The 24892-nt window shown below is 44.2% G+C and overlaps 1 protein-coding gene across 1 annotated transcript in view; it reads left to right on the top strand.

The window, feature by feature from the left end:
- Positions 1-4425: 4425 nt before the first annotated feature.
- The window catches only part of RGSL1 (regulator of G protein signaling like 1), a 46197-nt gene continuing 25730 nt past the window's right edge, over positions 4426-24892 (top strand). Inside the window, exons 1-11 of the mRNA XM_032226796.1 lie at positions 4426-4438; positions 5596-5678; positions 6774-6848; positions 9643-9772; positions 13772-13876; positions 14785-14946; positions 16997-17979; positions 19973-20035; positions 21190-21412; positions 23052-23159; positions 24643-24748. Coding sequence (XP_032082687.1) covers positions 4426-4438; positions 5596-5678; positions 6774-6848; positions 9643-9772; positions 13772-13876; positions 14785-14946; positions 16997-17979; positions 19973-20035; positions 21190-21412; positions 23052-23159; positions 24643-24748 — 2051 coding nt within the window. The remainder of the gene's footprint in view (positions 4439-5595; positions 5679-6773; positions 6849-9642; positions 9773-13771; positions 13877-14784; positions 14947-16996; positions 17980-19972; positions 20036-21189; positions 21413-23051; positions 23160-24642; positions 24749-24892) is intronic.

The following is a 24892-nucleotide window of genomic DNA, read 5'->3' as shown; positions in this document are numbered from 1 at the left end:
TCACATTTATACAATACGAACAGGAACTTCCTGTTCTTTATAATAGCAATCATCAATCAATACAGCTCACCTTATATTATTTCCCCTTCTATTGTATTTCATTTGGATTTCACCATTCTTAACCCTCTTATTTTACTCATAACTATTATTGTTCGAGTTTTGTTACATTCTTTCATTGATTCTTGTTTCTTTCCTCCATCCACCTATATACCATTTATCCCATATCTGGTAGAATTCTGATTCTTCTTTTCCCTGGATTTCTTTAGTTAGTTTGTCCATTTTTGCACAGTCCATAACCTTTCTTATTATTTCATCTTCATTTGGAATTAATTTGTTTTTCCATTTCTGGGCAAAGGCAATCCTTGTCGCCGTAATTGTATGTACTATTAAATACTGGATTTCTTTTTTGTATTTCGCAGACATTATTCCTAATTAAAAAAAACTTCAGGTTTCCATTCTATTTTAACCCCTGTTATTGCCTCCAGCCAATTTTTGATCTTTTTCCAAAAAAAATTTAGCCTCCTCACAGGTCCACCATAAATGGTAATATGTTCCGTGTATTGATTTGCATTTCCAACATTTTGAGTTTCCCCAAATTTTTTTATTAGAAAAAATATTAGAAAAAAACTTATAATGATTTAATTTCCAAAGGCAATAATCACACTTTTATGCTTAGAATTGACATTCATTACGTCAATTGCAACGGTGTGATTTTGTTAACTTTTACAATATATAGCAATCAAGAACAACTTCAAGATTTTGGGTCATTGCCTTCTACTTTTTATACTATTTTTTTGTGTTTGTCATTATAATACTGTATATTCTTTCTTTAGCCATTTCTCTCTGTGTGCAAACGACTGTTCAATAAATAATAGTAATATTTCACTTAAAAATACATGCTTGAGTAGTGTGGTGTATGTTTGTAATGTTTGTTTATTTTTATTTTTTTAATAGCAACAGCAGTTCGACTTATATACCGCTTCATAGGGCTTTCAGCCCTCTCTAAGCGGTTTACAGAGTCAGCATATCGCCCCCACAGTCTGGGTCCTCATTTCACCCACCTCGGAAGGATGGAAGGCTGAGTCAACCTTGAGCCGGTGAGATTAGAACTGCTGAACTGCAGATAACAGTCAGCTGAAGTGGCCTGCAGTACCGCACCCTAACCACTGCGCCACCTCGGCTCATTTCCCCTGAAGGGGACTCAGGGCGGCTCACAACTCAAACCAGGGAAGGGGGGGATACAGACAAAATTAAAAATGACACAAAACAATGCATGATTTAAAACACACAACAACCATACCATTCGAGAAGAGGGGGCAACAGCTCTTTAGCCCCAGGCCTGTTGGAACAGCCAGGTTTTAAGGGCTTTGCGGAAGGCCTGGAGGGTGGTGAGGGTTCGAATCTCCACGGGGAGTTCGTTCCAGAGGGTATAACAGAAGAACAATCCATTCTTGAACTGAACTCTAGAAATTGGATCCTACCTATATTATTTCTTGGAAGCCTATTGGAATGAGGTAAAGGAACTATGATCTTTCTTTGTAGCAGAGTGACAAGAGTATTTAAATGAAACTAAACCTCAGAATTACCAGAAATTATTGAAAGACACATACTGAAATCATCATTATCATACGGGCCCAAACAGTTCGTTGGTCTTCCAGTTTTGGCCCAGCGAAATGTGATCTAAACACACACACACAAACACACACACAGGAAGGAAAAGGTGGGTGTTAGTTTCTTTGTGGTGTTTATCAAGAATGGGACTTATTCATGATGTCAAACTGCCTAATATATTTTTAACACTCTTATCGTGGCAAGAAACATTGGCAGAACTGAAGAAATAGAAAGTTTAGATTTCTCTCTAGCACCAAAGTTGCTTTTTTTATTTCAATATTACTAAAGCTGGATACATTGTGACTCAGAGGTTTCACTTCAGTACTGGCGGTGAGAGAGCATAATTGATGCAAGATGATAGATTGTGTGCAGAAATTGAGAAAGCCATCCCCCTTGAACCAAGAGCTGCCTATATCATAAACGGCAAGAAAGGTTTATTTGGTATGTTGCAAAGAAAAAGGTGGCACTTGAACTTCTGGGAGCTTAAAGGATTATTAAACTTCCTACTTCTGTGTTAAGGAAAATGAAAATCTTGAAACAATGGATTTTGCTTTGTAAATACCAAATGGTAAAGAAAGTTTTGTTTTGCATAGATTAAAAGCAACCCTCAGCTCTCTGGAAATCGAATCCCACATTTGGCAACGGCTGAAGCTTCTCTGCTTTGACGTGGCTGCCTCTTGCAGGAATCAAGTCCCATACATGGGTCAGCCCCAGGGTTTAAATTCCTGGACTATTTCTCCTGCCACTTCAAGACGATGGAATTTTTATCCATCCTTTTCCTTGCCTGAAGAGTCTGCTCTGTGTTTCCCTAGAAGTTGCATCTGACATAACAATTATATTGTCACCTTCACCCAGGGGTGGATTCCTGCCAGTTCTAACTTCTTCTGTAGAAGAGGTTCCACAAATCTACAGTGCCGTTTAAAACCGGTTCCAGCTCCCTCCCCCCCACCCGTCCGCACATCCTCAAGATGAAGAGTGAGAGGAGTTTGAGTTTTTGAGTTTATTGAACACTTATAGGCCGCCCTTTTCCCTGAGGGGACTCAGGGTGGCTTACAATAATGAGGGAAGGGAGTGCAAGACAAGACATAAAAGAAAATGTGAGTAAGAAATAATTAACAATAAAAGCACAACATTCACTCAGCATTCGGGCGGGGAGAGAGTAAATTCCTATCCCCAGGCCTGATGGGATAGCCAGATCTTGAGGGCCGTGCGGAAGGCCTGGACGGTGGTGAGGGTACGGATCTCCACGGGGAGATTGTTCCATAGCGTCGGAGCTGCAACTGAGAAGGCTCTCCTCCGCGTAGTCGCCAGTCGGCACTGACTGGCGGATGGGATTCGGAGGAGGCCTACCCTGTGCGATCTGATGGGACGCAGGGAGGAATTCTGGGAGTTGAAGTCCACAAGTCTTAAAGCTGTCAAGTTTGAACACCCCTGGGGTTTTTTTTCTAAAGGTTTAGGGGTGCAAGGGTCTTGTAATTTGACAGCTTGCGTGCTTCAAATGCCAGAATTTCTGAGCCAACATTTTGATTGCTAAGCGCCAAGCCACTCCCACTCAGTCACATGGCTGGCAAGCCATTCCCACCCAGTCACATGGCCAGCAAGCCCCTCCCACCCAGTCACATGGCTGGCAAGCCATTCCCACTCAGTCACATGGCCAGCAAGCCACTCCCGCCCAGTCACATGGCCAGCAAGCCCCTCCCACAAAGCAGGCCTACACCTACAGAAGAGGTTCTAAAAAATTTTGAAACCCATTACTGCCTTCACCCCTTATTACTTTATACATTTCATTTAGTCTTTTATTGCCTTTAAAATAGTGACAAAAAAGAAATGGGGGAAAAAACCCACAAAAATAAAAATATATGCATTGTAAAAAAAGAAAAACAAACAAACAAATAAGTGCTTTTAATAGAAATCGGTGGCTCAGTGGCTAAGGCACTGAGCTTGTTGATCAGAAAGGTTGGCAGTTCAGTGGTTTGAATCCCTAGCACTGCATGCTGGAGTGAGTTCCCATTACTTGTCCCAGCTTCTGCCAACCTAGCAGTTCGAAAGCATGTAAAAATAGAAGTAGAAAAATAGGAACCACCTTTGGTGGGAAGGTAACACCTTCGGCGTTTAGTCATGCCAGCTACATGACCACGGAGACGTCTTCGGACAGCTCTGGCTCTTTGGTTTTGAAACGGCTTTGATGAGCACTGCCCCCTAGAGTCGGGAGGAACTAAAACTCTATAAACAATTATCTAATAAATTATTATTCAAGCAGATAAGTATTTCTAATACATGCATATAATTATTATTATTTTTTAAACCTACTGGATTCTGTGTGAATGAGTCCCATATTTCACTATATGTATCCATACAAGATCAATGTCTCTAGCCCATCCTGCATAGGAGGCCTGTACATTCAGGTCTCCAATCCATTGAATGCCCCCCAGAGTCATTAGGTGAGATGGGCGGATATACAAATATGAAAAAATAAATGTGAACCGCGTGGAAAGTTCTCCACACAAAATGTAGTTATTGAAATGAGATTTTTCAGCTGTAGGGCATCATCTCCTCCTCTTCCATCCCCTTGGGAGCTCTCTAGGGAGCTGATTTCACAAAGAGATGGATTAAGGCTGGTAGGTAAGAGGAGGAACTGTGTAAAAGAAAACTGTTGAAGTGGAACTGATACGACCTGAAAACATTTGGAGAGATCTTGATTGGAGGAAAGGGTCCTGGTGGAATGTGGAACCTGCTGGAACAACAAGAGATCTAATGCATTGTAACATAACAGAATGCTCAGTCGGGAGCAGTCTTCTTCAGGACAAGCTCAACATGAATACAGCTAGTGAGTTGTCTGCCCTTCATATTCCTGTTCCATCTTTCTGCAAAGAATCCCTAGGTGGCAATAGAAATCAACCTCTCTGTCTCTTGATTCTCAACAAATTGCAAAGATTTGGAATCGGGGATGGTTCCCACAGCTCAAGACGTGTCAGTCTTCCCAATTAATGACCCCTCTCCCCAAGAAGGGTACAGCTATACTTCCCTAATTAACCTCTTATCGGTTATTTGCAAAAGACTTGTATCAATTTATCTTACCCACTACTGCCTATATATTCCTCTGCAATGAAGGCTGGAGAGTATAGTCTTATTCTGAACACAAAAAGAGATGACCTTGCCGAAACTAGGTAAAAAAGATAGTTACACAAAGTGCAGGCGACAAATGTATGTTACTATACACTGTAACAATAGACCATAGCTCCAGTTAATCTTGTGCAATCTTTTTCCTGATCTGCCTTGCCTTTAAGAACAGATAGAACATAGAGTTTTTACCACTTCATAAGTTCCAGATGAGATGGACATTCTACTGGCATCTTCCAAGGGTGTATTTCTGAGGAGTGAATTGCCACAACAATAAAATTAGTTGAGGCCCTGCAACATTTGGATTTGGATTTAACTTTATTTGTATGCCGCCCTTTTCCCTCAGGGGACTCAGGGCGGCTCACAATTCAGGGGGAGGGAAGTACAAAACAAGTTATACACATGAAGACAATACATCGTTAAAAAGCACAACAGTCATACTATTCGGGTGGGGTTGAAGTCTTTAGCCCCAGGCCTGTCGGGACAGCCAGGTTTTAAGGGCTACGCGGAAGGTCTGAAGGGTGGTGAGGGTACGAATCTCCACGGGGAGTTTGTTCCATAGGGTCGGAGCAGCCACCGAGAAGGCTCTCCTCCGGGTAGTTGCCAGTCAACATTGACCGGCTGATGGAATTCGGAGGAGGCCTAATCTATGGGATCTTATTGGCCTAGTGGAGGTAATTGGCAGTAGGTGGTCTCTCAAGTACCATCTTTGAAAATTGAGCATATAGGCTTAGTGGGGTAGTCTAGTTTCTTTGTGGGAATACGGAAGCAAATTTCCCAGGGATGATAATATATCAGCCCCAGTTCACATTTTCTGCTCGTTGATGTCATGTTGATGTTCATAATTGTTTTTCCTCTTTTCAGAGTTGATTGCCAGCAAGCGTTTGTCCGTTCTGCTAAAAGATGAAATATTTACAGACTTCTTCAACACATTCCTGAATCTTCCTGTAAGTTTCCCTCTTGAGTCAAGAATCGTTTTCTGTATATGAACCAGTTATCAAAAATCTGTCATGTTGGCTTATAGCGCTGTTCTGACCCCCTTCTCTGTCCAGTAACGGGAGCCGAGATAAGCTTAATTAGAATGTCCTTTAATAACAAGACCAGAATCTCGGTGGCTGAAAGCCAAGCAAACAAACAGATAAGGACCTTGGAAGCAAGTCCGACAAACCTTGGCAGCAATTCAGACAAACCTTGGCAGCAATCCAGCCTGCCAAGTTAGTTACATTCTCTTTAGTCAATGCGTTGACTTCTGCAAAAGGGGCGTGCCACAAGCAGTCTTTTTTATAGTCTGGAGAGGAGCCTAATGACCACCAGCTGAGCGCAATAATCTCCTGTAATTGTGTAATTGTTCTTGACGCCGAGTAGCTCTTCAATGGAGTGCTGGTTTCTGGATCACTCTCCCTTGTCTCCTCCCCACTGGTCCAAGGCTCAGGCACCACAGGGTGGCCAACCAGTCTCTCTGCGCCCTGCTCGGAGTCCGAACCCTGTCCAGGGTCCTCCACATCCTCCAGGGCCGACTCATAGGACCCCTCACTGTCGGAATCTGGTGGCAGCTCCAACGGCTCCTGCTGGGCCACAACAAGGTTGCCTCAGCATTAGCCAATATACCAAGTAATTGTGATGAAGGGAGGTACAGCCTACCAATATCTGAGCCTAAATAGCAGCTTTGCTAATAGCAATAGCAATAGCAGTTCAACTTATATACCGCTTCATAGGGCTTTCAGCCCTCTCTAAGCGGTTTACAGAGTCAGCATATCGCCCCCACAGTCTGGGTCCTCATTTCACCCACCTCGGAAGGATGGAAGGCTGAGTCAACCCTGAGCCGGTGAGATTTGAACCGCTGAACTGCTGAACTAGCAGTCAACTGAAGTGGCCTGCAGTACTGCACCCTACCCACTGCGCCACCTCGGCTCTCAGGAAGGAAGCCTTGTCAGTATACAGCTGGTTTCCTGCACTATGCTAAGCCGTAATATGACTGGTTAGGCATAGCAAGATGTGTGAATCTGGTTTATCTCCCGTCTGCTTCATCTCTCTCTCTGCAGGTGTTCGGCCAGACCCCTCTTTTCATTAGCAGAACGCGTCAGTGGTACCTGTGGCCAGAATTACCATGCAACCAGGTATGATTTTTTCAGTGCATAATTTTGTAAAATTATGCACTGAAGGATGGACATCATTGATTTATTCCAAATCTGGGAAATATAGCATATTAAATGTGTTCTGACCCCCCCTTGGCCCACACCAAAGCACTCCGAGCCAAAGATACTTTACAGAATTTATTCACAGACAGACAGGTCCTTGGCAGCAATCCAGCACAGACAAGCCTTGGCAGCAATCCAGCCTGCCAAGCTATCCCCACAGTTCTCCAACATTAGTTAATACGTTGACTTCTGCAAAAGGGGCGTGTGCACAAGCATTCCTTTTATAGTCTGGAGAGGAGCCTAATTACCACCAGCTGAGTGCAATTACCTCCTTTAACTGTGCAACTCTTCTTTTCACCTATTAGCTCTCTGGTGCCCGGCATCTAGGAACAACTCCCTTGGCTCCTCCCCACTGCTGATGTCCGGATCACACTCCCTTGTCTCTTCCCCACTGGTACAAGGCTCAGGTGCCTCCTGGTGGCCAACCAGCCTCTCTGCACTCTGCTCAGAGTCAGAACCCTGTCCAGGGTCCTCCACATCCTCCAAAGCCGACTCATAGGGCCCGTCGCTGTCGGAGTCTGGTGGCAGCTCCAATGGCTCCTGCTGGGCCACAACATAAATGTAGCTTCAATACAGGCTTGTAGTCTAATCATTGTCATTACTAGTAATTCTTTTCCATAAGATTAAAGTACAAAGAATGTTTGAAAGCCCAAAGTATATTAAAAATGTCTCGGGACAAATCAAGACAGAAAGAAGATGCTTGATCAGAATATACTTATCTGTTATTGTTTTTGAAGTATGTTATGTTTTGTGGTGCGTCTTGGAATTTGTAGGCAGATACACCTATGCCTTATATCAATACCTTCTTTGTGTAACCCAATACAGAATTAGTTTTTTTTTTTAATACAATGTCCAAAATTCTATCTATTTATGTTCTCTTTTTAGGGGCAAATGTGATTGTGTGATGGTCCTAAAGGTGCTTTTCAGAAAGGCAACTGGACTTTGTTTTCCTTGAAGTCCTTTCGCTTTGCATCCAAGAAGCTTCTTCAGTTTTGTGTGATTATTTCAGGGGTTCATTGTCTTGTGGTTTATGGCTACAGAGACAGAAAACCATTTAGTCTCCAGGAATCAAAATGGTTACTCTAGCACAGTGGTTCCCAAACTTGGCAACTTTAAGACTTGTGGACTTCAACTCCCAGAATTCTCCAGCCAGCTCTGCAGAGCTGGCTGGAGAATTCTGGGAGTTGAAGTCCACAAGTCTTAAAGTTGCCAAGTTTGGGAACCACTGCTCTAGCAGTAAACTAAAGGAAATAAAAGGGGCAGATAAGAGAAAAGAAAATAAGATTGATTAAATTTAGTTCACCTATCCCCATATTCAGTAAACAATCTAGCAAGGTACAGAAATTTGTCTACTTGTCCCAGTTTTTTTTGTCACTCATTCTACAGCTTCAGATTTATTTCTCCTTTTCCTTTCCCTTAACTCTTTCCCTTAACTTATTTACCTTCTTTCATTTCTTAATTCACACTCTTTACTCCTGCTATATTCTTCTGTACTTAGAGTACATTCAGGTCCAGTATTTTTTGACTTCTACATCATCAGCATTGGGAAGTCTCCAGAATGGTGGCCAAATTTTGTGCCATTGCCATGGCAACCACAAGATACTGGTTCCATGCTATAAGTATGTTTAATCCAGCTTGTTCTGCCCCGGGCAATGAGGTTCTGCTCGGGCAGCCAGTTAACTCAATTTCAATTTCAATTTTCAATTTATTGACATTTGTATGCCGCCCACTCCCTTGGGACTCTGGGCGGCTTACAGGCAAGATAAAAAGAAGAATTTAAAAATTAAAATAAAGATACAATTATTAAAATTCCACACCATCCATTCTGTCAAAGTGGGGCTGGATATTGATCAACAGCCCCAGGCCTGCCGGAACAGCCAGGTCTTGGTGGCTTACGGAAGGCTGGGAGAGTGGTAAGGGTCCGGATCTCTACGGGTAGATCTTTCCATTGGTGCACATGTGCGAGATGGAAGATGGCTGCCCGAGCGTTTGGCTCCTTGCGAAGAGAGGAAAACATCCAGATTCTTAAGACTGAGCCCCTGATTTTCCAAAAAGAGGAGCCCTTGCGAAAGACCAGCCACCAGACGAGCCAGGCAGACGGTTATCTGGAGGGGGCCGCTCCCTTCCACGCTTAGGAATATCTTTCAGACCACATTTATTACCAGGCATCCTTAATAGCAAAACTTACAGTTCAGTGTTAAGATTCTTCTGACTTTCCATGATCTGTCCCATCACCTAGTGTAAAAAGATGATGATTTTATCCCCATGCTGAGTGGAGATGTAGAAAGCTACTATTCCGGTTCACAAAGGCAATTGAACTAACCGGCTATAAACTTCGCATGTGGGCAAGATGCCCCGGTGGCCAATCATAAACAGAGATGTGATCACATGTCATGGAACTACGTTTCCCATAAGGCAGTCTCTGCCTGCATTTCCCATGAGGTAGTTTCTTAAAGGAGACAGTTCTTAATTCCTACACTAGCTATATACTGCTGGGGCAGCACACAGCTACAAAGCGATTTTAAGTCATGGTTAATCCTTTCTTGCGACAGAATCACTCACACATGGTCAACTTTCCTCCAGAAAACAAGCCATACGTTCTCTAAGGTTCCTTGCATTTCAGAATGGCGATTCTTTTCTTGCGTTGATCTTTGGCTCCTGCAGATTATTATTTTTTTAAAAAGTTTCATTGCTCTTTTGGGGGCTCCTACAGGTATCAAAGCACAAAGGCTTGTTGAATTGGATGGAGAAGCATCGGCTGCCTTTCTTTTGCAAAACAAACCTGTTTCTTCACTACGTTCTCTGTGAGGAGCTTGTCAGTTTCATTCGCTCTCCAGAGGCAGGTGAGAGTTGAAGCTAAATGTATTAAGTTAACATAGACAGGACATGGGGTGTGGACGGGTGTGTGTGTGTGTGTGTGAAGCAGAGGTGGGTTCCTACCAGTTCGCACCTATTCGGTAGAACCGGTTCGTCAAATCTACCGAACTGGTTAGAAGAGGTTCCACCAGTGGACCCGGAAAGCAGGCCACACCTACAGAAGAGGTTCCAAACATTTTTGGAAACCCACCCCTGGTCCTTGGATATGATTATTCTGCACTATCATGCTCCTACTTATAAAACTCAGTGCCTCTGTGAAAGGTAAGGATGACTACTGCGTTTGTGGTGCGTTCAGAACATTGCGTGTGTTGAAGTTGTTTTAACGCAAACCAAAGATGCCTTTTAAAAAACAAGTTTGCATCCTATTCTCATGCATGCCAGTGCTGTGTGTGAGGTAATTTAAGGTGGTTCTGACAAGTGTCGTCGGCATCTTCATATCCGGTCACATGGGTGGCAAGCCACTCCCATTCAGTCACATGGGCAGCAAGCCACTCCCACAAAGGAGGCCACACCCACAGAGTAGGTTCGAACAATTTTTGAAACCCACCACTAGTGTGAAGGTGGAATTTTGGGGAAGTGAGCACCTTACTTTTGGGCACAGATGCAGGATAATCAACGCCTGTGAATTTGTCAGGCGAAAGAGAAACTTTCCAACAACTACTCAAGGGCAGAGTTGTCTCTGGCAGTAATGTTATTACTACTCCTACAACTCCTACAAGCACTCCTAACTCAACCATCCCAGTGGAAGAACTTCTAATGGAAATTTGCAAAGCCAAGGAGATGCAGATTTCTGGAGAAATGACAATAGATTGAATGAAAGGGCCCATTACTTCCCCAAAGTTCACGTATAAGCTGCTCGACTTCCTCCTTCACAGAAAGAGCACAAAACTCACACTCAGAACTAGCCATGCCATTAGTTGTCTGGCAGACTTGTATTGACTGTGGGTCAGAGGTGGGTTCCTACCAGTTCGCACCTATTCGGTAGAACCGGTTCGTCAAATCTACCAAACCGGTTAGAAGAGGTTCCACCAGTGGACCCGGAAAGCAGGCCACACCTACAGAAGAGGTTCCAAATTTTTTTTGAAACCCACCACTGGCAAGGATCTTGTAACTTGACAGCTTTAAGACTTGCATGCTTCAATGCCAGAGTTTCTGAATAGCTACTTGGACCGACCTAAGTACTAATTCATAATTTTATATCCGGTCACATGGGCGGCAAGCCACTCCCATTCGGTCACATGGGTGGCAAGCCACTCCCACAAAGGAGGCCACACCCACAGAGTAGTTTCCAACAATTCTTGAAACCCACCACTGCTGTGGGTTTAGCACTTTGATGGGTGGTGGGAACCCACATTCAATCCCATGGAACGAATGATTTGAGGTGGAAATCTCCTCAATACAATAAGTGAACATGCCTCACATTATGAAGCACTTTAATGATTAAGAGCTGAACAGGTTTCTTCTGAACATGGATTTAGTACTGTGCTAAGCTCACAGTCAAAACATGCCGGGTGTCGAGAGCTGTTGAGTAAAGTGGGGGAATTTGATCCATTCCATGGATCAGCTATTCTGTGTACTGAGGAAACTACCAGGTTGTGATAGAAAGCTACTCCAATGGCTCTAAGTAACATTACAAAACATCTGACAAAAACTTTCCTCCATCATAATGCTTTGATTGGCAGATGGTTACATCAATCAATGATAAAACGGGGAGCAACCAAGTGATGGCTCAACCAATGACTACAATTGCTAGAGCAGGAACAAAAGAGTCAGGATAGGGATTGATAGCTATTATTTTGACCATCGATTTTCCTGCTAGCTAAAGACCATGTAGATGACACTTGAATATAGCCATTTAAGGAAAGGTGTTGTAGAAAAGACGGGACACGCAAGCCAGCTCTTCAGGGAAGGAAATGTTTATTGCGCAGGTTCAGAATGAATGGCCTGAACAATGAGTGAAAGCCAGGAAATTCCTTATATAGTTTATCGCTTTCAGCTAAAGCCATCTGTTAGTTTTGGAAACACCCCTCAAGATTTGCCCTTGAGTTACAGGAAGTTACAGGAAGTATACATGGGTCAGCTAACGGAGCAGCATAGCTCGTATTTTGATATATGTCTACCAAACAGATTTAACAGCCAAGCCAGCAAATGGGCTGAAATAGATGTCTTGCCTCAGCACATCTCATGTGCAGACTTCCTTCTAACCCGTGTCTACCCGCAACTAAAAGCAAACCTTGCAAGTTCTATATGAGCAGTTAAAGCTTAATATCATGAAAACCTAGTCTGGTTCAGGCTTGAGGCCTACCTTGGTTCAGCCTGCCACTTTAAAGGCCCTTCAGTCACTGTTAAGAGCAATGCTTTGAATGTGACTCTAAAAACCTTCGGAATGTGCAGAAGAATGAATATAGAACCTGACTGAAAGTCCTTATTGCAGCCCTAATTTTTTTCTGGAATTGCACTTTTGATTTGTTGTCGCACAAGTCTAGAAAGAGACACAACAGCTTTTGCAGGTTTGAAGACATCTACTACACTTGCACTCCAGCATTGTCTTAAGCACTACAGAGCCCTACTTTCCACTTTTGTCCCAACCAAAGTGAATAAAACCTAGTAGAAATTATGCAAAAAGTTTCCATTGTTAAGTATTGATCGTGCTGATGTTTTGTTGTTAATCTTACTTAAGGAGTTATAGAGTCTGTTCAGTAAGTAGATAACTTTCTAGACCAGCTTGGCCAACAATCAGAAAGGAACCAGAAATTTACTCAGCAATAGTTGTGTACAGTGGTGGGTTTCAAAATTTTTTAGAACCTCTTCTATAGGTGTGGCCAGCTTTGTGGGAGTGGCTTGCTGGCCATGTGACTGGGTGGGAGTGGCTTGCCAGCCATGTGAGCGGGTGGGAGTGGCTTGCCAGCCATGTGACTGGGTGGGCGTGGACAACTTGTAAAATGTGGTGAAACTCACTTAACAACGCTCTTTCTTAGCAACCAAAATGTTGGCTCAGAAACTCTGGCATTTGAAGCACACAAGTCTGTAAGCTGTCAAGTTACAAGACCTTCACACCCCTAACCCTTTAGAAAAAAAAACCCCAGGGGTGTTCAAACTTGACAGCTTTAAGACTTGTGGACTTCAACTCCCAGAATTCCTCCTCCAGTCATGTTGACTCAGGAACTCTGGCATTGAAGTGTGCAAGTCTTAAAGCTGTCAAGTTACAAGACCCTTGCACTCCTAACCCTTTAGAAAAAAAAACCACTTTACAGGGCTAATCCTGTAAGGAAGGCAGGAAGGAAACATTCTAGTTGTCAGGCCTGCAGTGGTTCCTTTAAGAATCTTTGGCCTGCCACACTCTTATTAAGGGGGGGATTTAGCAAAGGGCAGAATGTGTTGTTTTCAAAATAAGAAATTCTTTCCTAGAAGATCAAGGTCATCTTTTGTCTCCGTACTTTTACACCTGACCAGAAGCAGCTGGGTAGAGACGCCAGCGTGGAAGAAGATTTGACCATGTGATGGACTGTAGGTGTGGGGGAAAGATCATGAACTTTTAACTGGGTGGGATTCTGATGTAACTTCCAGAGTCAGAATCGCATAGCTCTATGCCAACATGCCTGCTTTATTAAATTGGAACTTTAAGCATAGTTTTGGCTTCGACTCTGATTTAATTTGACATGGTATTTGGAAAGCTTACACTAGTGTTGTTTCTAGCCTAATCTTGATTGACGTCCTTACAGAGACTGCCTCTCCGGTTAACCCTTATTGCATTGTCACAGCTAAGGTGAAGCGCCCATCAACCTGAGTGACCTTGAGTTGGCCACGCCCACCAAGTCACATGACCACCGAGCCCCACCTACCCAGATGGTCATTAGGGCAGAGAACCGGTTGTTAAATTATTTGAATCCCACCACTGAGCAGGACCCCATTCCACCCTTGTAAAAACGTTCTCTGGTGACATTGTCTTTGCTTTTGCTTTGCAGCGGAGATGTTGCGATGGAAAAAGGCTGATCAGTGGCTGCTTGAGAAATGCATTGCTGGCAGTAGAGGCATGTGGCGTTTTCGGTCCTTCATGCAAGGAATGGCAGGTAGACGAGGGAGCACCAGAAATCCCACTCCAAGAGAAACGGGGCTAAGGGGAGTTGAACGATTCCTCTCTCAGATCAATGGAGAACCATAACTCAAATAACAATAGCAGTTAGACTTATGTACCGCTTCATAGGGCTTTCAGCCCTCTCTAAGCGGTTTACAGAGTCAGCATATCGCTCCCATAGTCTGGGTCCTCGTTTCACCCACCTCGGAAGGATGGAAGGCTGAGTCAACCTTGAGCCGGTGAGATTAGAACCGCTGAACTGCAGATAGCAGTCAGCTGAAGTGGCCTGCAATACTGCACCCTAACCACTGCGCCACCTCGGCTCAAAGAATGAAGAATAGGAAGAGGTCCCTGGTTCCAATCTTTGACTGTTTGAAATGTAGTGGGCTGGCTACAGAGCTAGGATGAATACACCTTCCCTGATCTGAACAGGAGTTCCTGCCTTGTCCCTTTTTAGAAAAACTTCGCAAAACCTGCTTTGGGTGAGGTCGAGATTAGCTGTGATCATACCAGCCTTCAGCCATACTGTCCTAAATTCTATGCCTTGGAAACACAAATGTAAAAGAAAAGAAAATCAGAAAAGACTGTTCTAATCAGTGACTACTAGAAAAAAAAATCTCATGACCTGCTACTGATAAGAAAGAGGAAGGATTTGCAGGATGGGAGATTGTTCTGACCCGCTCCTCCATCCAGTAACGAATGCCGATACAAGCTTAACTCAGAGGTTGGCTTTACTGCGGGAATATTTCCTTAAGGTCAGTGGGGGGGGGGTTTCAAGAATTTCCACAGGTAAACCTTTTTTTTTTTACAAAAAAGCGAAGAAAGAAACATTGACTTGAACTATTTTGCTAGTATTGTTGGGGACTACAGATGCGGCAAAAATCAATGCTCTAACTTCTACAGGAGAAGAGCTCACCAAATTCTGGCTTGCTGCAGAAAGGATACTAGGGATTGATGAAACAGATGAATCCCAGCAAGATCTCTACGTGTCCCTGATCCAGATCCTAATGGCCACCCACTTGCAGGAAGGGTCTACAGTTGTCACCCTCTGTAACACAACTGTTGGTAAGTGACATATATCTCGCAGTCAGAATTGTTGTTTTCTAGCTACATACCATGCTGGCTAGGTTCACCGACAAATGCGCGCTCAACAAAAGTGCGCCGACAAAACCGCGGGGACAAAAGTACAAGTTCGAAATCGCGCCGAAGAATTAGGACAGAAGTGCGCCGACAACAGCACACCGACAGAAGCACGCTCTAAACCTAAGCCTAAAGGTAACCCTAAACCTAAACCTAAAGGTAACCCTAAAGCTAACCCTGAACCTAACCCTAAACCTAACCCTGAACCTAACTCTGAACCGAACCCTGAACCTTACCCTGAACCTTACCCTGAACCTAACCCTAAACCTAACCCTTACAATAGCAATATTTAGACTTATATACCGCTTCATAGGGCTTTCAGCCCTCTCTAAGCGGTTTACAGAGTCAGCATATTGCCCCCCAACAACAATCCGGGTCCTCATTTTACCCACCTCGGAAGGATGGAAGGCTGAGTCAACCTTGAGCCTGGTGGGATTTGAACAGCTGAACTGCTGAACTGCAGTCAGCTGAAGTAGCCTGCAGTGCCGCATTTAACCACTGCACCACCTTGGCTCTTGGCTTACCCTTACCCTAACCCTTACCTTAACCGTAATGGCACTTCTGTTGGTGCTCTTTTGTCAGCGCGCCTTTGTGGGCACGCTATCGATGTCGCAGTTTTATCAACGCGGTTTTGTCGGCATGCTGTTGTCAGGCGCGCTTTTGTCGGGTCATGTGCTGACTATGCTTCCTTCAAAGAAAGGTATATGAAAAGCCTTCTGGAGCAAAATCTATCTAGGTCAGTAACTTGCTTCCTTACAAAGATGAAACCCAGGCTTCCAAAGACCTTTAGGTCTCCATCTTTCCCTTTTCTTTGCATGGGCAACCCCTGCGCATGCGCGTGCATGCCCACACATACACACACACCTGCCTCACAACACTGAGATTCTATTCAATATAATGGATTTCCTCTCAATGACCTTCACTAGGTCTAGCCAGAATAACAATCAGTGGATGTATATGAAGCAATATTCTGAATTCACATACTATATTGAACCACAAACCAATGAAACAGACAAGGGTTGAAAAAGCCTTAAAACCACAAAAGAACCAACCAAAGTTAAAATGTCAGCGTTCCAAGTATCAAGTAGAATTAAATCAGAGTCCAAGGCAAAACGATCCTTAAAGTTCCAATTTAATAAAGCAGGCATCTTAGCACATCTGTCTTAATCCCAATTCTGGAAATGACATCAGAATCCCACCCAGTTAAAAGTTCATGATCTTGTCCCCACACCCACAATCCATCACACGGTCCAATCTTCTTCTTCCACACGGGCATCCACACCCACCTGCTTCCGGTCAGGTGTGAAAGTACGGAGACAAAATATGACCTTGGCTTCTAGTAAAGAATGAAAACAATAACACATTCCACAATCCTACTCCTTTCTATTCCCCCCTCCCATCAACTATACTAATGAAACAGCATATTGAAATAAGAGAAAGTGTGGCAGGCCAAAATTCTAAAAGGAATATAATTGCAGGCCTGACATAATAATGACTATACTAACATATGATAATGGAGCCCTTAGGCCTTTAGCTAGTTAAATGTTTCATATGAAGAAACAGCCAATTAGAATCTAGAAGGGGGGTATTTGAGTATAATTTTGACATATAGTCATTTTAGAAATCTGCATGTGTAGGCTTGAAACGTTCCTTAACATTTTAAATCACAGAAGAAGACTCGGCTATCAGAACATAGAAAACACTTGCAGCAAAATGCTGGGATTATCTGAGTTTCCTCAAATTGGCACCCCTGCAAATATGCTGAAATTGAACTTGCAAAATTCCCAGCCGGACAATTCCCAGAAAGATTTGCCTAGGCAGTAACAGCTCAGTTATGGCCTCCTTAGGTCTGATCCAAACATCAGAAATCTACAAGTCAACATGGGATTAAAGAATTCAGGTAGATTCTTTTCCTCCCTTGGTAAACAAGGAAATCTCTGAGTCCTCTTTTTCTTGGTTGTTCCCCTCTTCCCAGAATCCCTTCTGAAAAAGATTCCCTTTCACGGGCAACACGTCCGCACTCGAAGGGAAATCCTACACAAGATGCAGAAAGTAGCCCTGTTCAAGATTGAAAGCTACTGGCTCCCCAACTTCTTCAACCATTGCAAATTAAACATGGAGGAGGAGCCCAAATGTCTCCATCTACTCAAGCAGTATCAGGACCGCTCGCTCCACCTTAGCCTGAAGAGGCAGAAGTTATTACCTCTGGCTCCGATGAGCATCCGAGGAAGCAGCTTGGACACAAAATCCTACTTCAGTTTGAAAAACAAAAGGGAGCTTTGGGATCAGATGAGAGGCAGGAGCGTTTCTTACAAAGGGAAAAAGAAAGATGGCCGCAGCCAGAAGCTCAAATTTCATAAAGGTAGTCCCAAGAAGCTGACCTTCTCCAGAAAGAGCTTCTCAAGCCCAAGTCCTCCTCGCAAAGAACTCAAGTGGGACTCTGAAGATGTGACGTCTTTTGATGAATCGTTGAACTTCAGAAGCAGTCCGAGCGAGTTCTTCACCTCCCCTGTCTCAGATGAGTTCCCTGACAAGTTCACCTTCAACAAATTGCCCTCCTCCACTCCTGTAGTGCAGTTCCCTTCCATGCTCGCTCTGAAGACTCTCGTCAAGTCTCCCCCGTGCTTAGACTTCCTACCTTGGGTACTCACAGCTGACAAATGCGCCGGACGCCCCTTCAGGGAGTTTTTGCTGCGGAGGAACTACGCAGTAGAGGTTCATCTCCTTGACCTGTGGCATGACCTGGAGGACTTCTTGCGCATGATGTTGTGCTCCCTTGGGGAAGGGAACATCCTTCTGCGCCACGTGATGGGGGAAAGGATTTGTGAGCTGTATCTGACACAGAGCAACAATTGGCATCTGCCTCTGAAACTAACAACACTCCAGAGTTTGCAGAATCTCCTGCCTTCTGGTCATGTGATTCCATGGGTCCTGAAAGCACAGAAGGAAATCTGTAAGGTGGGTAGACCATCATTTGAAATTTTTGAAATTTAATAAAATTTGTATGCCGCCCAATCCCGTAGGACTCCGGGCAGCTTACAGAAACAAGATAAAAAACATTTTTTAAAAAAATTAAGAATAAAAATACAATTATTAAAATTACACACCATCCATTTTGTTTAGGTGGGGCTGGACATTGACCAACAGCCCCAGGCCTACCGGAAAAGCCAGGTTTTGGTGGCTTTTCGGAAGGCCGGGAGAGTGTTAAGGGTCCGGATCTCTACGGGTAGATCGTTCCACAGGGCTGGCGCAGCTACAGAGAAGGCCCTCCCCCGAGGGGCCGCCAGCCAGCATTGACCGGCCGACGGCACCCGGAGGAGGCCCAACCTGTGAGATCTTATTGGTCATTGGGAGGTATGTGGCAGGAGGCAGTCTTTCAGGTAGCCAGGTCCTAAGCCATGTAGGGCTTTAAAAGTAATGACTAGCACCTTGAAGCGCGTTTGGAGACCAATGGGGAGCCAGTGCAGCTCGCGGAGGATGGGTGTAACATGGGTATATCTAGGTACAGCTAGTATCACTCACGCGGCTGCATTCTGGACCAACTGTAGTCTTCAAACACTCTTCAGGGGCAGCCCCATGTAGAGTGTATTACAGTAATCGTACAGTAAGCATCTCCATCCTTTTCCTAAGGAAAGCAGCCTAATCTTTCAGCAACTTTGCTAGCTCCCGGGGCTATGATAACACACAATACCTACAGTTTGCCACACAGATAGAAAAGGTGCTTCACCACTTGTAACTAAACATGGCACAAATGTGGTCTGGCACATTTGTAAACGTTGCTCCGGCAACATTTACTTTCTGCAGAATTCCCCCTTATTCCAAAACTGTCCAAAGGCAGACCCAAGGTAAATAAAATCCACTAGGCTTTTTCACGCATTGCTTGCAAGGAAGTTAGGAGGCAAAATAAGTAAGTAAGTAAAATCTTTATTACGGTCAAAGACCAGCAATACACATTAGTTTTTACACTATATTAAAAAATAATAACATTACAATATAATTAAAAAGTACTGACATTAAAAGTGGATAATAACATAATGGTCCGGAGATTGTTAAAGGTATGTCCAGATAATTGGTACCAGATGATAACTATACTTCTGTAGCCAATTTTTTTTCTTATGGACATTGCAGCAGCACAGAACTTTGCCACTGCATACGTGGTAACCGGGTTAGTGTCCTGGAGGAGGAAGCCTAGATAAAAATTGTCTGCCGTCCCTGGCAATCTCTCTAATAAGGGGAGAATATATGCAGACCTACAAGTGCTGTATAGCTGGCAGTGTAATAGAACATGTGAATTATCTTCCACTTCTCCTTTACCACATATACACACTCGTTCAGCTATAGGTGTTCTCTTATACCTGCCCTGGAGGAGTGCTGAAGGACGAACGTTAAATCTGGCTCTGAAGAAAGCTATTCTTTGTTTTGGGGAGATCAGGTCATTTAGATATCTTGCCGATTCCCACACACCCTGTTTGATTCTGTCCCCACTGTGGAGAGGCAACCTATTTAGTTCTTCTTGGAACTCCATGTCCCTCATTCTATTAATTACTACTTGCTTTGCTTGCTCAAAGCCTAGGGACATTAAGAATACCGGTGAGAGCCCATAAGAGCCCAGCTTGTGATCAATTGCCTGTTTCCAAGGGAAGGGGAAATTGTCAGTCAACACTAGTGGGGACAGTCCCTTTGGTAAAGAAATGTATTTTAAGCCAATAAATGATCATCATCTTCCAGGCTCTTACCTGAATGGAGGCAAAATAAGGATTGGCAATGGAAGCATCAAATTTTCTAATAGTGCAATTTTCCGCCAACTCCAAAAAAAAAAAAAATAGGAGGAGAAAACAATATTCAACAGTAAGGAAAGGAGCAGTATCTAGTCATTGCTCATTAATTAAATAATTATTGTGAAACTGAAAGAAAATCATGTACTCAGGTGGTGTTCTTATGTTCATTTTAGATACTCAGCTCCCTCTATGAGGAGTTTCTTCAGAATGATGACAAGATGTTCCTGTATTATGTGGTAAGAGAGAGCTGTGGAGACCTTTAGTTCAGGTGCGAGGTGGGACGAGTAAGGGACCTGGTTCTGACCCCTCCTCTGTCCAGTAACGAATGCCGAGACAAGCTTAACTGGAATGTACTTTAATAGCAAGACACCAAAACCTTGGTGACTAAAAGCCAAGCATAACAGACAGATAAGGACCTTGACAGCAACTCAGACAAACTCAGGCAGCAATAAACACAGATAAGGCTTGGCAGCAATCCAGCCTGCCAAGCTCACAGTAATGTCCTCCAACATTCAATCCTGCGTTGACTTCTGCAAAGAGGGCCGTGTGCACAAGTAGCTTTTTATAGTCTGGAGAGGAGCCTAATGACCACCAGCTGAGTACAATCACCTCCTGTAATTGCGTAATTTTTCCTGATGCCTAGTAGCTCTTCAATGGCGTGCATCCAGGAACAACTCACTACTAGCCTCTGGCTCACTCTCCCTTGTCTCCTCCCCACTGGTCCAAGGCTCAGGCGCCTCCTGGTGGCCAACCAGCCTCTCTGCGCCCTGCTCAGAGTCAGAACCCTGTCCAGGGTCCTCCACATCCTCCAGAGCCAACTCATAGGGCCCCTCACTGTCGGAGTCTGGTGGCAGCTCCAACGGCTCCTGCTGGGCCACAACAGGAAGGTAAGTGAATCCCACTACTGATTAGAACCAAGCTGTACTCAAAAGCAGTCCTTCAAGGCTCTGTTTGCAAAAGGCAGTCAGTTTTAGCGAAAAGATATTTCCGTTTCTCCACGCACTCCTGGATTACTGATTATACTGACTTTGATTACCAAAAACCAGTATTTTTTTTTTAAACTGGCAAGCCTATAGAAAGCAAGTAGAACATTGGAAAGGGTAGGATTCAGAACGAGCATGCTGCCATACCCCAGGGCTCTCAGAATAGGCCTACAAGATCTGGGCTGAAAAAAGTTTCAATGATCACTTGGAAACATCAAAAATATAGTTTCATGGAGACCCTATCCATCTTCTGAGACTTCTGCAGCCTAGATCTGGAAGTCCAATCTCAGAGTCTGAGGCGGGGGGAGAGTTCTGTATGGATCTAACTCAAACTCTCAGTGTGTAGTATCCCGACATTCACCCCCTTGAATAACCAGCTGTATATACGTTTATATTTTCTTCCGTAGAGTGGAAAGGAGAAGAAACCAACTGCAGAAGAGCCGTATGACAGAACTGAGAACCTGCGGCTGATCAAAAGGATCGCTGAATCCTTGCATCTGAGCCAGGCCTTAGCTGGGATGAGAGACATTGATCTCCTGACGCGAGACCACTGGCAACTGTTGGGCATTCAGGACTTGGCCACGGGAGGCTCTATTTTCGTGGAATTGGAACCTGCTGCATCACAGATAGGTAAATTGACAGAGTTGGCTCCGCAACACAGTGTGTAATTGGAGAGCAAGATCCGAGTCCTTGCAGGGTTAGCAATTTAGAATACATTTGGGGGTACATGGAAACACATTTATCTGTTGATACACAGCATGCTTGGTTAAGCTACAATGGGATGGGGTAATCTGTGACTGAAGGGTTGTGGGAAGTCAGGTTTAGAATGCTATGTGAAACAGACCACGACTGCTACGGGTCTCTTAGTGCTCTACATGGGGCTGCCCTTGAAGAGTGTTCGAAGACTTCAGCTAGTCCAGAATGCAGCCACGCGAGCGATTGTGGGTACACCTAGGTACACCCACATTACACCTATCCTCCGCAAGCTGCACTGGCTTCCTATTGGTCTCCGGACACGCTTCAAGGTGCTAGTCGTTACTTTTAAAGCCCTGCATGGTATCGGACCTGGCTACCTGAGAGACCGCCTCCTGCCAATTACCTCCCTGAGACCTATTAGATCGCACAGACTAGGCCTCCTCCGGATTCCATCTGCCGGCCAATGTCGGCTGGCGACCCCCCGGGGGAGGGCCTTCTCTGTTCCTGCTCCGGCCCTCTGGAACGATCTCCCCGTTGAGATCCGGACCTTTACTACCCTTCTGGCCTTCCAGAAGCAACTAAGACCTGGCTGTTCCGGCAGGCCTGAGGCTGTTGAATTATCCAGCCCCATCCTATGTTATGACTGTTGTTGTATTTTTTATTGTTTGCTTTTTATTTTTATATCCCCACCTTTTTATTTGTAAGCTGCCCTGAGTCTTCCGAGATTGGGCGGCATACAAGTTAATTAATTAAATAAATAAATAAATAAATAAATAAATAAATAAATAAATAAATAAATAAATAAATTTGTTTGACCTGGTTTAGATTTAGATGTCCTGAGGTAAATTTCCACTCAGTTCTCAGTTCTCAGTTTCAGTTTCACTTTATTTGTATGCCGCCCTTTTCCCTGGGGGGACTCAGGGCGGCTCACAGTTCAAAAGGGGGGGGGGAAGGACAAACAATTTACAACATAAAAGCACTACATCATTTAAGAACTCAACAGTCACACAATTCGAGTAGGGGTTAGAGCCTTTAACCCCAGGCCAGCCGGGATAGCCAGATTTTAAGTGCGGCGCGGAAGGTCTGGAGGGTGGTGAGGGTCCGGATCTCCACGGGGAGTTCGTTCCAGAGGGTCGGAGCAGCCACCGAGAAGGCTCTCCTCCAGGTAGTTGCCAGTCTACACTGGCTGGCTGATGGAATTCGGAGGAGGCCTAATCTATGCGATCTCAGTAGTATAAGCAGATCAGGTTTGCAGAGATTCATTTAGAACTGGGACAGCGTTAGGCAGCTCAGAGACCAAAGTAAGGTGGATTGAATTAGAGTCTGCTTCCTTACTGGGCCAAACTGTTTGTAAGAATGGAACTAAAGCGGGACTAAAATGTGTGTGTTGAACCTCTTGTGACTCCAGATACAAAATCGCCTGCAATTTCAAGGTGCGTTGAGTTACATCTTGAGTTGTAACTTCTTTCCCCATAACTTAAAACAAATCCTGAGTAGCCAGCTCAAGTGAGTAGCTCAAAATCACTAATGCTATGCTTGTTCTTTCTGCTTCTCCCCTTGCGCATAACAACAGATTATGGCAGCATGCCATTTGAAGAGCTGGCGCGGCTGAATCCCAAGATAGCTGTGGAGCTTCTTAGCAAGAACTTCAGGGACTTCTGCAAGAGATGTCCATCAGGCAGTAAGTTCTTGGAGCACTGGAATCAAGAGGGATTTATCTGGTCCACAAGCAATATGGAAGAAAATGGAATAGAGATGATTAGGGTGTACTGGTGGCTTTCTGCTACCTTAAGAGCCGAGGTGGCGCAGGGGTTAGGGTGCAGTACTGCAGGCCACTTCAGCTGACTGTTATATGCAGTTCAGCGGTTCAAATCTCACCGGCTCAAAGGTTAACTCAGCCTTCCATCCTTCCGAGGTGGGTGAAATGAGGACCCAGACTGTGGGGGAGATATGCTGACTCTGTAAACCGCTTAGAGAGGGCTGAAAGCCCTACGAAGCGGTATATAAGTCTAACTGCTATTGCTATTGCTAATATCTCAGAATGGGGAAAGAAAAAACATCTGGAGGCATCTAAAGTACAGATACTCCTTGTTTAGCAACCCCAATTGAGACTAGCGGCTTGATCATTAAGCAAAGCAGTCACAAAGTGAAACCATGATTGTGTTTATTATCCTACTTCGCCTTTCATCCCCTTTACAGGTCTGTGAAAGTTCTAAATATGATGATTGGTTGTATAGTTACCTTTTCATCATTTTCAGAACTGGAAACTCTTGCTAAGTCAGGCTAAATGAGGACTGCCTGTATTCCCTGCAGCAGTCTTGAGATTCTGCAAGGATATCATATCTTCAGAGTACCAGCACTTCAGATTCTTGTTGCCCAAATTTCATGATTTCACCAGTGAAATGAAGTAAGATAGTCTGATGATACAAAATACTGCAGGAACAGGAAAAATCTAATTAAGCGGGTGAAGCTAGTGGAGAAATTACAGCCACTTAGAACCTGCCAGTTGTTATTAGATGATAAGGGAAATTCCTCAATCAAATGCTGCTTGGGTATTTGCCAGCTATCTTCACTTCCCATTCCCTCCAGTGGTGGGTTTCAAAAATTGTTCGAACCTACTCTGTGAGTGTGGCCTCCTTTGTGGGAGTGGATTGCCGCCCATGTGACCGGATGGGAGTGGATTGCCGCCCATGTGACTGGATATGAAGATGCCGACGACACTTGTCAGAACCACCTTAAATTCCCTCACACACAGCACTGGCATGCATAAGAATAGGATGTAAACGTGTTTTTTAAAAGGCATCTTTGGTTTGCGTTAAAACAACTTCAACACACGCAATGTTCTGATTGGACCACAAACGCAGTAGTCATCCTTACCTTCCACAGAGGCACTGAGTTTTATAAATATGAGCATGATAGTGTAGAATAATCATATCCAAGGACCAGTGGTGGGGTTCAAAAAGTGTTGGAACCTCTTCTGTAGGTGTGGCCTGCTTTCCGGGTCCACTGGTGGAACCTCTTCTAACCGGTTCGGTAGATTTGACGAACTGGTTCTACTGAATAGGTGCGAACTGGTAGGAACCCACCTCTGCATCTTGCCCATCCCTCAAATCAGATAAGGCAGAGCTTGTACTTTATCTGGAAATGTCCTTTTTTTTTAACAGAAGTGTTTGTTCAGCCAGTGGTTCCAAAAAGGAGTCTCCCATGGGTCAAATCAAGTTTCTCCTTCCTGAGAAAGGCTGTGATGAGGAAACCCATTGCAAAGCCCAGGTATTTATCTCATCCACCCAGAAGGATACACTCGGCTCTTTTATTAAGTGTATTCAGTGTTAATAAAATAGTAATATTTCTTATGATATGATTTGTCAATAATTGTATAATTTTATTACCATATGATTTGTCGATAATTGCATC

Source organism: Thamnophis elegans, chromosome 11 (assembly GCF_009769535.1).
Source record: "Thamnophis elegans isolate rThaEle1 chromosome 11, rThaEle1.pri, whole genome shotgun sequence".
Lineage (NCBI taxonomy): Eukaryota > Metazoa > Chordata > Lepidosauria > Squamata > Colubridae > Thamnophis > Thamnophis elegans.
The sequence above is the reverse complement of the archived record's forward strand: the minus strand, read 5'-3'. Positions and strand labels throughout refer to the sequence as shown.